At 44.4% G+C, this 12867-nt stretch overlaps 1 protein-coding gene across 2 annotated transcripts in view; it reads right to left on the minus strand.

Moving 5' to 3' along the window:
• The window catches only part of ramp1 (receptor activity modifying protein 1), an 84969-nt gene extending 73938 nt beyond the window's left edge, over positions 1-11031 (minus strand). Inside the window, exon 1 of one of the 2 annotated variants that reach the window (XM_079662526.1) lies at positions 10522-11031. Coding sequence is in view for 1 of the 2 variants with exons in the window: in XM_079662525.1 (XP_079518651.1) it covers positions 10518-10572 (55 nt within the window). In the remaining variant the exon portion in view is untranslated. Of the gene's footprint in view, positions 1-10517 lie in introns of both variants that reach the window. The other variant, XM_079662525.1, reaches the window with a different exon arrangement.
• Positions 11032-12867: the final 1836 nt, after the last annotated feature.

A 12867-nucleotide genomic window follows, 5' to 3' on the forward strand; every position in this document is an offset into this window, starting at 1 on the left:
CCCAATTCCCTATATGTGTGGTCCGTTTGGAGTCAACCCTTGTTTCTGCCCCAGCTCCTGCTCCTGTCCAGGAGCCGTTCTCTGGAACTCGTCTGGCTTTTGGAGGTCCACGGAGCCTCCAAACGGCTCCTAAAAGAAGGAGTCGCAAGGCCAGGCTAGCAGCCCGACCCAAGAGCCATGGTTCCGGCCCAAGTTCTGGCCCCAGCATCCATGGTTCCGGCCCCAGTTCTGGCACCAGCAGCCATGGTTCCAGAACCAGTTACGGCCCCAGCAGCCATGGTCCCAGACCCAGTTCTGGCCCCAGCGGCCATGGTTCCGGTCCTGGTTCCGGCCCCAGCAGCCATGGTTCCGGCCCCAGTTCTGGCCCCAGCAGCCATGGTTCCAAACCCAGTTCTGGCTCCAGCAGCCATGGTTCCGGCCCCAGTTCTGGCCCCAGCAGCCATGGTTCCAAACCCAGCTCTGGCCCCAGCAGCCATGGTTCCGGCCACAGTTCCGGCCCCAGCGGCCATGGTTCCAGACCCAGCTCTGGCCCCAGGGGTCATGGTTCCGGCCCTGGTTCCGGCCCCAGCAGCCATGGTTCCGGCCCCAGCAGCCATGGTTCCAGACCCAGTTCTGGCTCCAGCAGCCATGGTTCTGGCCCCAGTTCTGGCCCCAGCAGCCATGGTTCCAGACCCAGTTCTGGCCCCAGCAGCCATGGTTCCGGCCACAGTTCCGGGCCCAGCGGCCTTGTTTCCTGACCCAGCTCTGGCCCCAGCTGCCATAGTCCCATCTCTAGTCCCATCTCTGGTCCCTTCTCTAGTCTCTTCTCGAGTCCTAAATCAAGTCCCTTCTCTAGTCCCTTCTCTGGTTCCCTCTCTAGTCTCTTCTCGAGTCCCCTCTCTAATCCCTCATCTAGTCCTTCCCAAGTCCCTCATCTAGTCCCTTCTCTAGTCCCTTCTCTAATCCATTCCCTAGTCCCTCCTCAGGTCACTTCCCTAGTCCCTTCTCTAGTCCCTTCTCCAGTCCCACCTCTAGTCACTTCTTTAGTCACTTCTCAAGTACCAACTCTAGTCCCATCTTAAGTCCCTTCTCTAGTCCCTTCTCTAGTCCCTACTCAATTCCTTTCTCAAGTCCTTTCTCAAGTCCCTCCTCTAGTCACTTCCCTAGTCCCTTCTCTAGTCCCATCTCTAGTCCCTTCTCCAGTCCCTCCTTTAGTCACTTCTCTAGTCCCCTCTCAAGTCCCCTCTCAAGTTCCTTCTCGAGTTTCCTCTCAAGTCCCCTCTCAAGTCACCTCTCAAGTCACCTCTCGAGTCCCCTCTCAAGCCCTCTCTCGAGTCCCCTCTCGAGTCCCCTCTCGAGTCCCCTCTCGAATTCCCTTTCCAGTCCCTACTCAAGTTCCTACTCAAGTCCCAACTGAAGTGCCGTTGGAGGTTCCGCTGGGGGTCCTGCCAACTCCATGTCCTGTCCCGTTGGGGGTCCCGCCGACTACTCTCCTGCCGGGGGTCCTGCCAACCCTATGTCCTGTCCTGTTGGGGGTCCCTCCGACTACTCTCCTGCCGGGGGTCCTGCCAACCCTATGTCCTGTCCCGTTGGGGGTCCCGCCGACTACTCTTCTGCCGGGGGTCCTGCCAATCCTATGTCCTGTTCCGTTGGATGTTCTGCTGGGGGTCCTGCCAGCTCCATGTCCAGTCCTGTTGGGGGTCCCGCCGACTAGTCTCCTGCCGGGGGTCCTGCCAATCCCATGTCCTGTCCCGTTGGGGGTCCCGCCGACTACTCTTCTGCCGGGGGTCCTGCCAATCCTATGTCCTGTCCTGTTTGGGGTCCCGCCGACTACTCTCCTGCCGGGGGTCCTGCCAATCCCATGTCCTGTCCCGTTGGGGGTCCCGTCGACTACTCTTCTGCCGGGGGTCCTGCCAACCCTATGTCCTGTGCCGTTGGAGCTCCCGCTGACTACTCTCCTGCCGGGGTCCTGCCAACCCTATGTCCTGTGCTGTTGGATGTTCCGCTGCGGGTCCTGCCAGCTCCATGTCCAGTCCCGTTGGAGGTCCCGCCGACTACTCTCCTGCCGGGGGTCCTGACAATCCTATGTCCTGTTCCTCTGGGGGTCCCGTCGACAACTCTTCTGCAGGTGGTCTTGCCAACCCTTTGTCCTTTTCCGTTGGAGGCCCCGCCATCACCTGTCTCGCCGGGGGTCCTGCCAACTCCTGGTCCTCTTCCTTGGGGGATCCTGACAAAGCCTGTCATACCAGCTCCGGTTCCTGTTCGGCCGACACACTCGAGCCCGGCCCCCTGAGAGCCCAGCCCCCTGAGAGCCACAGTCTTTGCCCTTGAGCCCGGCCCCCTGAGTGCCGCGGTCTTTGCCCTCGGGCCCGGCCCCCTGACTCTTCCTGCCGCGGTCCTCACCCTCGGGCCCGGCCCCCTGACTCTTCCTGCCGCTGCCTTCGCCCTCATGCTCGGCCCCCTGAGTTTGCCCGTTGTGGCCTTCGCCCCACCATGGACTCTGCCTTGCCCCCGGGCCGTCCGCCCGATACCCCCACCTTGGTCTCTGCCTTGCCCCCAGGCCGTCCGCCCGAGTCCCCCACCTTGGACTCTGCCTTGCCCCCGGGCCGTCCGCCCGAGTCCCCCTTCTCGGCTTCTGCCTTGCCCCCGGGCCGTCTGCACGAGATCCCTTCCGGGTCCTCCACTGTGCTCCTGGGCTGTCAGCCCAAAACCCGTCCTCCAGATCCCCTCCACCCACCCCGGTGGCCCTAGTTTTGTGTTTTCAACATAAACAGCAAAGGAGAGTGGGGCGCTGAAATTATAACCCTAATGCCTACAGTATAACCTATTAACCGATCAGTTCCCCCCTCTCTGAAACTGGCTGCTGTCACACCCATTCTCAAAAGACCTGGACTCACACCTGACATCATGTCCAACTTCCGGCCCATCTCAAATCTCCCCTTTCTGTCAAAAATACTTGAACGTGTCATTGCCTCACAACTAAAATCCCATCTCAGCTTCAATGACCTCTTTGAGCCATTTAAATCCAGTTTCCGATCAAAACACAGCACAGAAACAGCTCTTCTAAAAATCACAAACGACCTCCTCCTCTCCTCTGACTCCGGCAACCTGAACATCCTCATCCTCCTCGACCTCACCGCAGCATTTGACACCATCAACCAAACCATCCTGCTGTCCCTCCTTGAATCATCACTCAACATCACCGACACTGCACTCTCCTGGCTGAAATCCTACCTCACCGAGAGACATCAGTTTATCAACATCAACAACTGCACCTCCTCCACTGCTCCTCTGTCCCAAGGCGTCCCCCAGGGTTCGGTGCTTGGCCCCCTCCTCTTCATCCTCTACATGCTCCCCCTTGGCAAAATAATTTGTCGCCACAACCTTCAATTTCACTGCTACGCCGATGACATCCAACTTTATATATCAACAAAAACCATCACCCCCACAACACACTCCACTCTCACCAACTGTCTCTCAGAAATAAAAGCATGGATGCAAACAAACTATCTCCAACTGAACAGTGCCAAATCAGACATCATCATCATCGGCCCCCCATCCCATATCAAAGACATCCAGAATTTCAACTTCACCACATCACTCCCATCCTCCAGAACCTCCACTGGCTCCCCGTCCGTCAAAGAATCAACTTCAAAGTCCTCCTCATTACTCACAAAGCCCTCAACAATCAGGCCCCCCCTACCTCACAGACCTGCTGCATCACCACACCCCTTCCCGCTGCCCTTGCTCATCAGAAGCCAACCTCCTATCCATCCCCACCCGCACCAATCACCGGACCTGTGGGGACAGAGCCTTCTTCGTCGCTGCCCCCTCCCTCTGGAACTCACTCCCACAACCCATCAGAGACTGCACTGACCTCACCACCTTCAAAAAACTCACAACAACTCTTCAATCTGGCTTTTAATGTGTGATTGTTTTTGTATTATTTTACTTTAACTTTAACTATTTTATTTGTTGTTCCTTTCTTTTCTTTTCTCTTCACTATAGCTGTAAAGCGTCTTTGAGCACCTGTAAAAGCTCTAACAAATTAAATCTATTATTATTATTATTAGTTCTCAAAGGGCTCTAAAGGGATAACAGTACAACACAAATATTTTACATCAACATGTTAAGCCTCCTGCCCTGGCTCCCCTTCAGCAGGGTCACAGCATTTCTCCATGGCCTGTCTAAGGTGCTCCCATATGACACTGTCTCATTGTTTTCCTAACTGTGTCTGTGCACAAAGAACGGAATAGTGTATGTACCAGGGCGCATGATATGTGCGTGTGTGTGTGTGTGTGTTTGTGTGCAGACAGTGCAACATTAAGATTAAACAAATGTCTTTCATATGAGAACACCCACATATACATATGGAGTTGGCCAGATGTGTGTAAATTACTGTTCATGATAAATTGAAAACAAATGCCGTTGTCGGACACACACACAGAGCAGAGCTGAGCAGAGCACAAACACACACATATCATGCGCCTTACCTTAGTGACCGGCCATCTCCTTCATAAAATGAGTAATAGGGGGATTAATCGGGCAGTTCGATGTGTGTAGAGGTGTGTGCAGTGCCGATTCAAGAGTCTGTGGGGGCCCTAAGCAAACATTCCCTGGGGGCCCCTCGAACGAGCTTTCCATCACCACGCACAGTGATTTAATGAAGTGAATGAGAGTCAGAGTTAGAAATATATCTAAAATATTGTATGCACTGCCATTCCTAAACATTACAGTCTGCAATGAAACGGTTGTCTCCTGTGTGTTCCACTTCCTACTTGGCGCTCCGGTAACTTTCTTTTGCGAACAAATTATTTTTTCATTGCCCTTTAGGGGCTCCGTACAATACAAAAGCAAATGCAAATATTTAATTTAGAAAAGTAAAGTCCTTTCGAGTCATCTGTCTCAAGTCAAGTCAAGTCTCAAGTCATGAATACCAAGTCAAAGTCAAGTCAAGTCTTTTATCAATGTTAGTCAAGCAAGTCTCAAGTCCGAAAATGTGACTCGAGTCCCCCGCCTCTGCTTTTTCCCATTAACTTTCATTGGAAAAGAGAAGTCTGTTAATCAGCGTATAGTATATTTAAGCAATAGCTCACGAGAGGCCGTGGTATATGCTCATTATATCACAGCTAAGGGGCATGGTTTGGCCCGACGCGAAGCGGAGGGGCCTGTCTCTGACGCTGTATCCAGTTCTTTTTATACATCCATGTTTACAGCTCTTTGCACTGACCCCTAGTGGCCCAAAAGTCAAATAACATTTGAAAAGTGACAGCCTCTTTAAACCAAAACTTCCCCTTTGTATTTCCCTGTGCAGTGTGTTGTTGTTTAGGTCAACCAATAAACTTACACATGATTGCCAGGACAAATCTTCCCACTTTAATTTGGCTATTAAGTATTGTAAAAGCTGACACGACCACCACAACATCCAACTTCATTCGTCACTACAAAAAACTTCAAATTCATCAATTTGAGCTAACCTTTTAAGAGCTTTTTTCATTTTGGATGAAAAATTGATTCAAATAATGCCCCAGACTTATTAACACTAGAACCGCCACCGGGTAAAAAATGTTGATTGTATTTTTTTCTATAAAAATATTCAAGTCTCCCAGTCCGTGACTTTTCCTGAAAGTGTGTTAACTTATGTAGCACCCTCTGTTGTTAAAAATTGTCAATATGAAGTCAGATTGAAAATATGGCCCAAAAATTGAGAGAGAGAGAGAGAGAGAGAGAGAGAGAGAGAGAGAGAGAGAAAGAGAGAGAGAGATTTAGCATTAGATATCATATGAAAGCTGAGAGTCCACAGATTATATTGGTATATGTTTCATCACTGTGCGATCAAAACTCACTGTTAAACCTGTGTTCTAGTATGATAAATAAAAGAACATTGTACCTTGAAAATCAATGCATTCTAATAGCGGGTACATTTTACCCGTTGGCGGTTTTAGGTATACAGCGACCCCTAGCGGTTCTAGTGTTAAAGGTAACGGGCCACCTATTCTTGCTATTCAGAGACCTGCCAGACATTGTTCAAGGAAACACTCAAACTTTTCAGAGTGCATTGCGTCAAACATTTAGATTGCTTTCAGGATATTCGGTCATCCAAGTCACACTGTCAGAATTGCCAGATGTTTTCCCCAGAGGCATTCCTAAAAGTATTTATCTTTTGTCATTTTACTACCGTTCAGTGAGTCGCTTGTGTTTCTGAAATATTTCAAACAGATTCAAATTGAATCCTGAGCTGTTGGATGAAAGACGATCATGTCAGGGAAAGAGGATTAAAGTGTCTCTCATCCATTCACATCTCTGGGAAAGAGTGAAGACGCCTTTGCCTTCATCCGTTCTGCACTCTTTACCTGGCCCAAAACATTACTAGAGGATATTAAAAGTCGCTTTGCTTTTTCAAGTGGTGAAACAGTAATGAGGCAACCTGGTGCTGCTGTGATGAGTCATAACTCTATCTCGGAGTACAGAACACCTACATGGAGCCTTTGTAACAGGAAACAAAGGGCAAAGAGTAGAGGAAGTATGCCTGAACAACTTTGCTGGCGAATGTCACGGCGTACGTGCACACACTCAAGTTCGGTGTATAGCCATTGCGTATTTTAAATGTGTGTCAAGACAGATGTAAATAAAATGAACAAAATTGAGGAAACTGAGAACTTTTCTAGGACAATTTAAGGTTGGGTAAGGAAAGGAGATTTGTATTACAGTACAGTATTCAGTGGTGAAGCATTTAGTGGTTAGTTCAATCGGCTGGGACCAAGTCAAATAAGTGAGTTCATAACAGTCTAATATTACATGTGCTGTGGTTTTTATGTGTGCATTTTACAGAGAAAGAGTCCAAATGAGACAATGACTCCTCACTGGGATGTTCCTGCATTACATGGCTTTATCAGCTGAGTGGTCTTATCATACATTTTGAATAAATGGCAATGCATTATGGAGGACATTGAATTATTGAAACAATTAAAGAAATCCATGTCTAGCACTCATTATATCGTGTTCATTTAGCGATTTTGCTGATTTCAGTTCCTTTAATCCTAATCCTAACCCTAGATCCCCAGACTCCTCAATATGTCCAAGAGTCCTTAGGAAACATACTTAACATAAATGACTCCCAATAGTGTACTAAACAGTGTGAATGTTAATCTCTTCCGAGCATGTTCACTAAGTGTGAATGGGTGAAAGTTATGTCATATAGCGATTTGAGTCATTGCAAAGTCTAGAAAACTGTACATGTAGTTGAAGTACAATTTATAAAAGATATATGTAATTTGTTCATATTATGTTTGTAAGCTGAGTGGTTACATTACGCTTCATACTAGAGGTCATTTACAGTACGCACACAACCACAATTTTCAGCAAGGTTCAAGCTGTTATGTTCCCTTCAGTACCAAACTATGCCACGCAAACCCTGTTTATGAGGTTGATAGCTATGCTTGCAACAGATTTATCACATCAGGAATATTACTGTGGCTTTTCAGTCTTTTAAAAAGAGGAAGAAACAAAATGAAATCAAGCTGACAGCAGTGCTCTTAGTCACCAGTGAGGGGAGCCCCACTGCTAAAAGCTGCTGAATCAGTCATTGATTACAGTATGAATCATCAGTGGCATACTGCATTGAATCTCACCTTTGTACTTCCCACTTTTTCAGCCAGGCAAACACATGCAAGTTGAGTCATGAATGCACAACTGCTTATTTTTATGTAACTAATTGTAATTTGAAAAAGAGACATTTTCCAATAGCATGAGCTAAAAAAGATGCAGTGCTAAACGAAAGTGTAATGGTGACATTACTGCCCCACAGCTGTTGCTAATTAACTCAAATTCCTTTAGCCTGAGTAAAAAATGAATATCTTTACTAATCTCTGGTTTATATTCTAACTGCAGGTGTCCCTTCTTTTTATGCTCTTTGAAAGATTGTTTCCTCTTTAGAGATGCAGCACGTCATTTTGCTGAATGGTAATGACATGCTGCATCTACATCTACATAAGCATCTTTATACTGTATATACCTACTGGTCACGTCACATTATTGTCAAACAAGTAGCTAGTAGCTATCTATAAGGGAAGAAACATGTAACACCACTTCTGAGTGTTGTGATTATTTATGAAGAATATTGAACATTTTGAAATAAAGTCTAAATACAGTAGGTAATTATTCTACTGTTTAAAATATGGCAAATGGCATGCACTGCATTTATAAAGAGCCTCTCTAGTCTTTGCGACCCCTTTAAGTGCTTTATACACAAATCAGAATTTACCCATTGGAGGATCTGGCTCACTGAGTACGTTGATCTTCAGATCAGATGAGAGCAGGTTCGAGTCCCACTGCAGTCAGCATGTCATTGTGTCACTGATTGCTCACAGTACTAGTCGCTTTGGATATGTGACATGTAATGTATGTAAATGTAATGACACACATTCATACAGAAGCAGAGGCTGCTACACGAAATACCACCTGCTCAGGGAGACTAACATCCACACACGGTTGGCCATGCCATTGGGAGGCATTTGGGCTTAGGTTGCCAAAAGACACTTTGACATTTTGACTGCATGAGCTGGGGATCAAACTACTGGTCTTTCAATTGTTGGGCAACCACTCAAACTGAGCCAGAGCCGCCCTTCACTATAATTTCTTTTCATTTCATTTCATCAAAAAGCATTGGAAGATCCTAACCACCCGAATCATAATCAGATAATTTGTCTTGTTCAAATACATTTGTAATGATGCTTCGTAAAAGGCAAACATTTTTTAGACATTGTATGCCTTTATGAGACACATGACAGTAGAGAGAAGACATGAATAGTGGGTAATAGGAGTAGATGTGGAGCAACATGCAGCCAAGGTCCCTGACCAGATGTTCAGCTTGAACTTTGTTGTTTGTGGTCGCACAACAATGTGAATATTCTACTCAATATGTTGTGTAGAAGAAGCAAAGAAGAAGTATTTCTGGAATAACACTTCACAATCCAACTGGTCTGCGTTGACAACTGCCTACATGTATTTATGTATTCTTTTGTTGTATCTAGATTGAATGGCAGAATCAGCAGCTATACATGAACATTTAGATTTTTCTCAAAACCCCTCTAGCAGAGTGCCCTATATCTCAGCTAATGAATGAAGTCATTGGATTAAGTGTCTTAAAAGTGAGCATGATTGCAATGACCTGATAATAACCTGATAATGTTGCATGATTGCACAAATGCAGAGAAAATGCTATAAGAAACTCCTGCCACTCCAAGGAGAGAGTCTTACATTTAGAGGAGCCTACACACACCTAGCGATGAGACTAACATGGGGCTGAACAGCAGAGCATATTTTAAACAGCAAAAACAGGAGGTGCTGTAATGTATCTTCCTGTCACTTGTTTTGTACATTAAATATAGAACTCAAAGAAAAAAGAACGTTAAGGTAGGCATGACGTGATTTTTTAACCAGATTTTCAGGTTTTTCAAATAAAGTGAACTAAATCATAAACTGTATTCCAGAGAAATAACTGAACAGGTTTGTTTGCACATAATTCCCACCTTTGAAAAAACGTTATAATGAAATAGTTGACTTGTAAGGTTAGTGCGTGGGTGTCAGTTTCTGAGAAATAGTAAATTCATTGTTTTCAAATTAGATGGTCTACTGTATCTATCTTTAATATCTGAAAAGAACAGCAGCTAGGGAAAAAAAACGATACACCTATACATTGAAAAATAAACAATCACATGTATTCTAAAAAGTGATCTCCTTATTTGCAGTTTTGCAAATCCCATTCAAATGTTGGATTGTATAGATTACACGACTATAGTCACAAAAAAGATTTATAGATTTGTTCCTAACTACTGCTCTGAACATATGTTGAACGGCTCAAGTTTTGACATCAAAATGTAAATTTACACTTCACCTCGCATGGTGGCAGATACTATAATACACTAATTCATTTGACAGTATATCATAACAAACTCACAGATTAGGTCACTAACGAGAGTGAGACAATGACCTAAAGGACAAAGACAATTATCCTGCTAAAAGTCATCAAGTTAACACAATGATATTAAGTTTCACCTAGTATGTTTGCTTTCAACTAACCTATACGATTTTGTGTAATTATTTGACATTAATTAAAGTCAACGGTTCAATTTTATTAGTGCAAAAATGCAAAGTCCAGCGCAGCATCAAACTTGTCATTCATAAACCAGCCAACATTCACACATAATTTTGTAGTGATGTATGGTCTATGTAAATAATAGTACAGTAAATCGTTCACACATATTTTAACCTCAACAGACACAAGATAAATCATCCTAATTCTTCAGTTTTCACTTTGTATAAGGGAAATTAATTCGTCTGATATGTCCCAACCAGAAGTTATAATTTAGGCTATAACCAGCTTTTGTTCTCTTTATCACACACATGGGTGAGAGTAATAATATATATAAAATAATATGACATTTCATTTACCGTTTTAAAAATACTCAAAGACACTTTACAAAAGTCACACAAAGAACAGTCAATTGCTTGAGAGAAATTAAGAGTGTTGGACTCACCTACAATGAACCACAGGAGCGCGTGCGTTGCTGCTGCCCCGCTCTGCGATCCCATCCTGCTGCTCTCACAAAGGTCCACTGACAGAAGTTTGGGAAGGAAGTGAAGAGGAGCACAACTGACAGGAGCTCATTCAGTAATGGGTGACATCATGTGAAGAAATCCATGTAATACAGCCGCGCGGTTAAGGATCCTTTAGCTGCTGTATCACCTTGCGCAAACTGCCCGCGGGGGAGGTGTGGAGCCAAGACTCGTCCTAACTCCCCGGAGTCTTCCTGTCACAAACCCGTTGTCATCCACACGTGAAACATACTGACCGAAAGTTGTGCCTATCTCAACCACAATGAGTCTTTAGGATTTGGTGGAATTCCGGAGTGCGCTTTTGGAGTGTGCAGAAACGGTGCGTAACGGGACGCACCAGCCTGGGACCGGTGGAGCGGACAGGCTGAGTGTGTGTGAGGGTTCACTGCTCCTCTCTGCGAGGACACCGCTGTTGGTGAGCGGCGGGGACACGGGACAGACTCCAGACAAGGCAATTACATTGCCGTGAGGGGAAGCGAGGGGAAGCGAGGGGAGGGGAGGAGGAGGCTCCGGACTCCTAATGGTACTTTTCCATTGGTTCATCTGAGACAGCGGCCAAAACAGCCCTATAAAAAACACTTGACTCGATAAACAAAATAAACACACAAAAGTGCTGGAATATAACCTTAACTAAATATATCTTTTGGAATTATTTTGACAGCAACGTATAATACCAGTTAATCAATTTTAAAGTGAAAACAACCCCATCAACTTCCATTTGAAGGCACTAGAATCTTATGACTGAGATAAGAAAAATAAACGTCACACAAATCCAAAAATACTATCCAGGAAACATGATATCATGAATCTTCTTATTATTGAACATATAGAGGTCCGTATGCATCATATGTGATATTGGAACAATGAAAATGCATTGCAGTATACTGTGTGTTGAAGTGTAATGCATGTGGATACAGCAGTGTGTGTGTATGTGTGCGCTGCTACAGGATTATAGACAGAATTATGAAACGCTGCCATCTAGTGGTCATCCGGAGCGTTACAAAAAGCTAGTTTACATGAATGGCATTCGGTAGTCGAAAACTGATAATTAATTGGTGTGATATAACTGTCAAATTTGTAAATGGAGCTGCTTTGATGCGAACAAAAATCATGGTTGAACTGACCAAATGAATCATCGTATCGTGTTGTAAAGGAAAAGGTGCTCAATTATATCAAACAATATGCATTTATTACTCCTAAGGTGATTACAAAGGCAAACTTAAATGTGTTTAACCTATGATTATGAACTGTTTAGCATGGTAGCACTGTGGCATTACTCGACTACATCATGGGGTTTTTCTAAATGTATCAAACTCATATCTTTCACCCCACAGAGGCCAGAAGAGCAATATATTTGTCAGCAAGTGCAAGTGTAGAGATATTCTTCCTGTTTATGAGGAGCTGTTCCATATCCTCATAAAGAGACCATCTCGAAGTAAGTATTATATTACTGGAAGGTACGAAATCATGTTTTGATCATTTTTATTACAATTTGTTTGAAAAGGCAATGCAGCATATTACGCCTTATATTACGATTATAACATGCTTTCAGTCTAGCCCTGGTTTCTAAATTGTCATTGTTACTATTTTCACCAGGTTGAGCGATGTTCTTAAGTTTATCCTATGGGGAAAATTCATGATATTTTCAATTTTTTTTGGGTTATAACATTGTATTTTTTAAAGCAATTCATCAAACTGCAAGTTGCTAATCAGTGACATATCCCGGACTGTATAAAAAATACCCTTAGCATTAAGTATATTATACATTTCTGTCATTTGATTTCCTCACACAGTGGCACAAAGTGGCATTTAGAGGGTTAAAATGATTTTAAATGAATTATATTTGTTATTTAGGATCAGAAATGAATTTGGTTAAAAGATTTAACTCGGTGGAAGTTCAAAATAATTTTCATATTTGTATTCGATGAGACATCATTGTTTTTGTCCGCATTCTTTTCCTGAAACGGGCACCAAAGCAACCATTTTAAAGCGTAACATGATTCCTCATACTTTATATAATCGAGCTCCAGTAAATCAGTTTGCACACATATCTGAAAATTAGTATACAAAAGTAGTTTGTTTCTTAAGAATTTAAAGTTTTCAAAAGTTCTAAACTGTTAACAAGTGCAAATAGGAGCACAGACGAGCAAGGAATATCAAGTCATGCTCCTCCAAGTTTACACAGCAATTTACTAAATGTTTCTCTAAAAAAAGCTGCTATAACTTGATATTCCACTCGTTCTTATTGTGTCAGGCTACAAGCAGCCAGCT

This window comes from Notothenia rossii (genome assembly GCF_949606895.1).
Source record: "Notothenia rossii genome assembly, chromosome: 2".
NCBI classification, from domain to species: domain Eukaryota; kingdom Metazoa; phylum Chordata; class Actinopteri; order Perciformes; family Nototheniidae; genus Notothenia; species Notothenia rossii.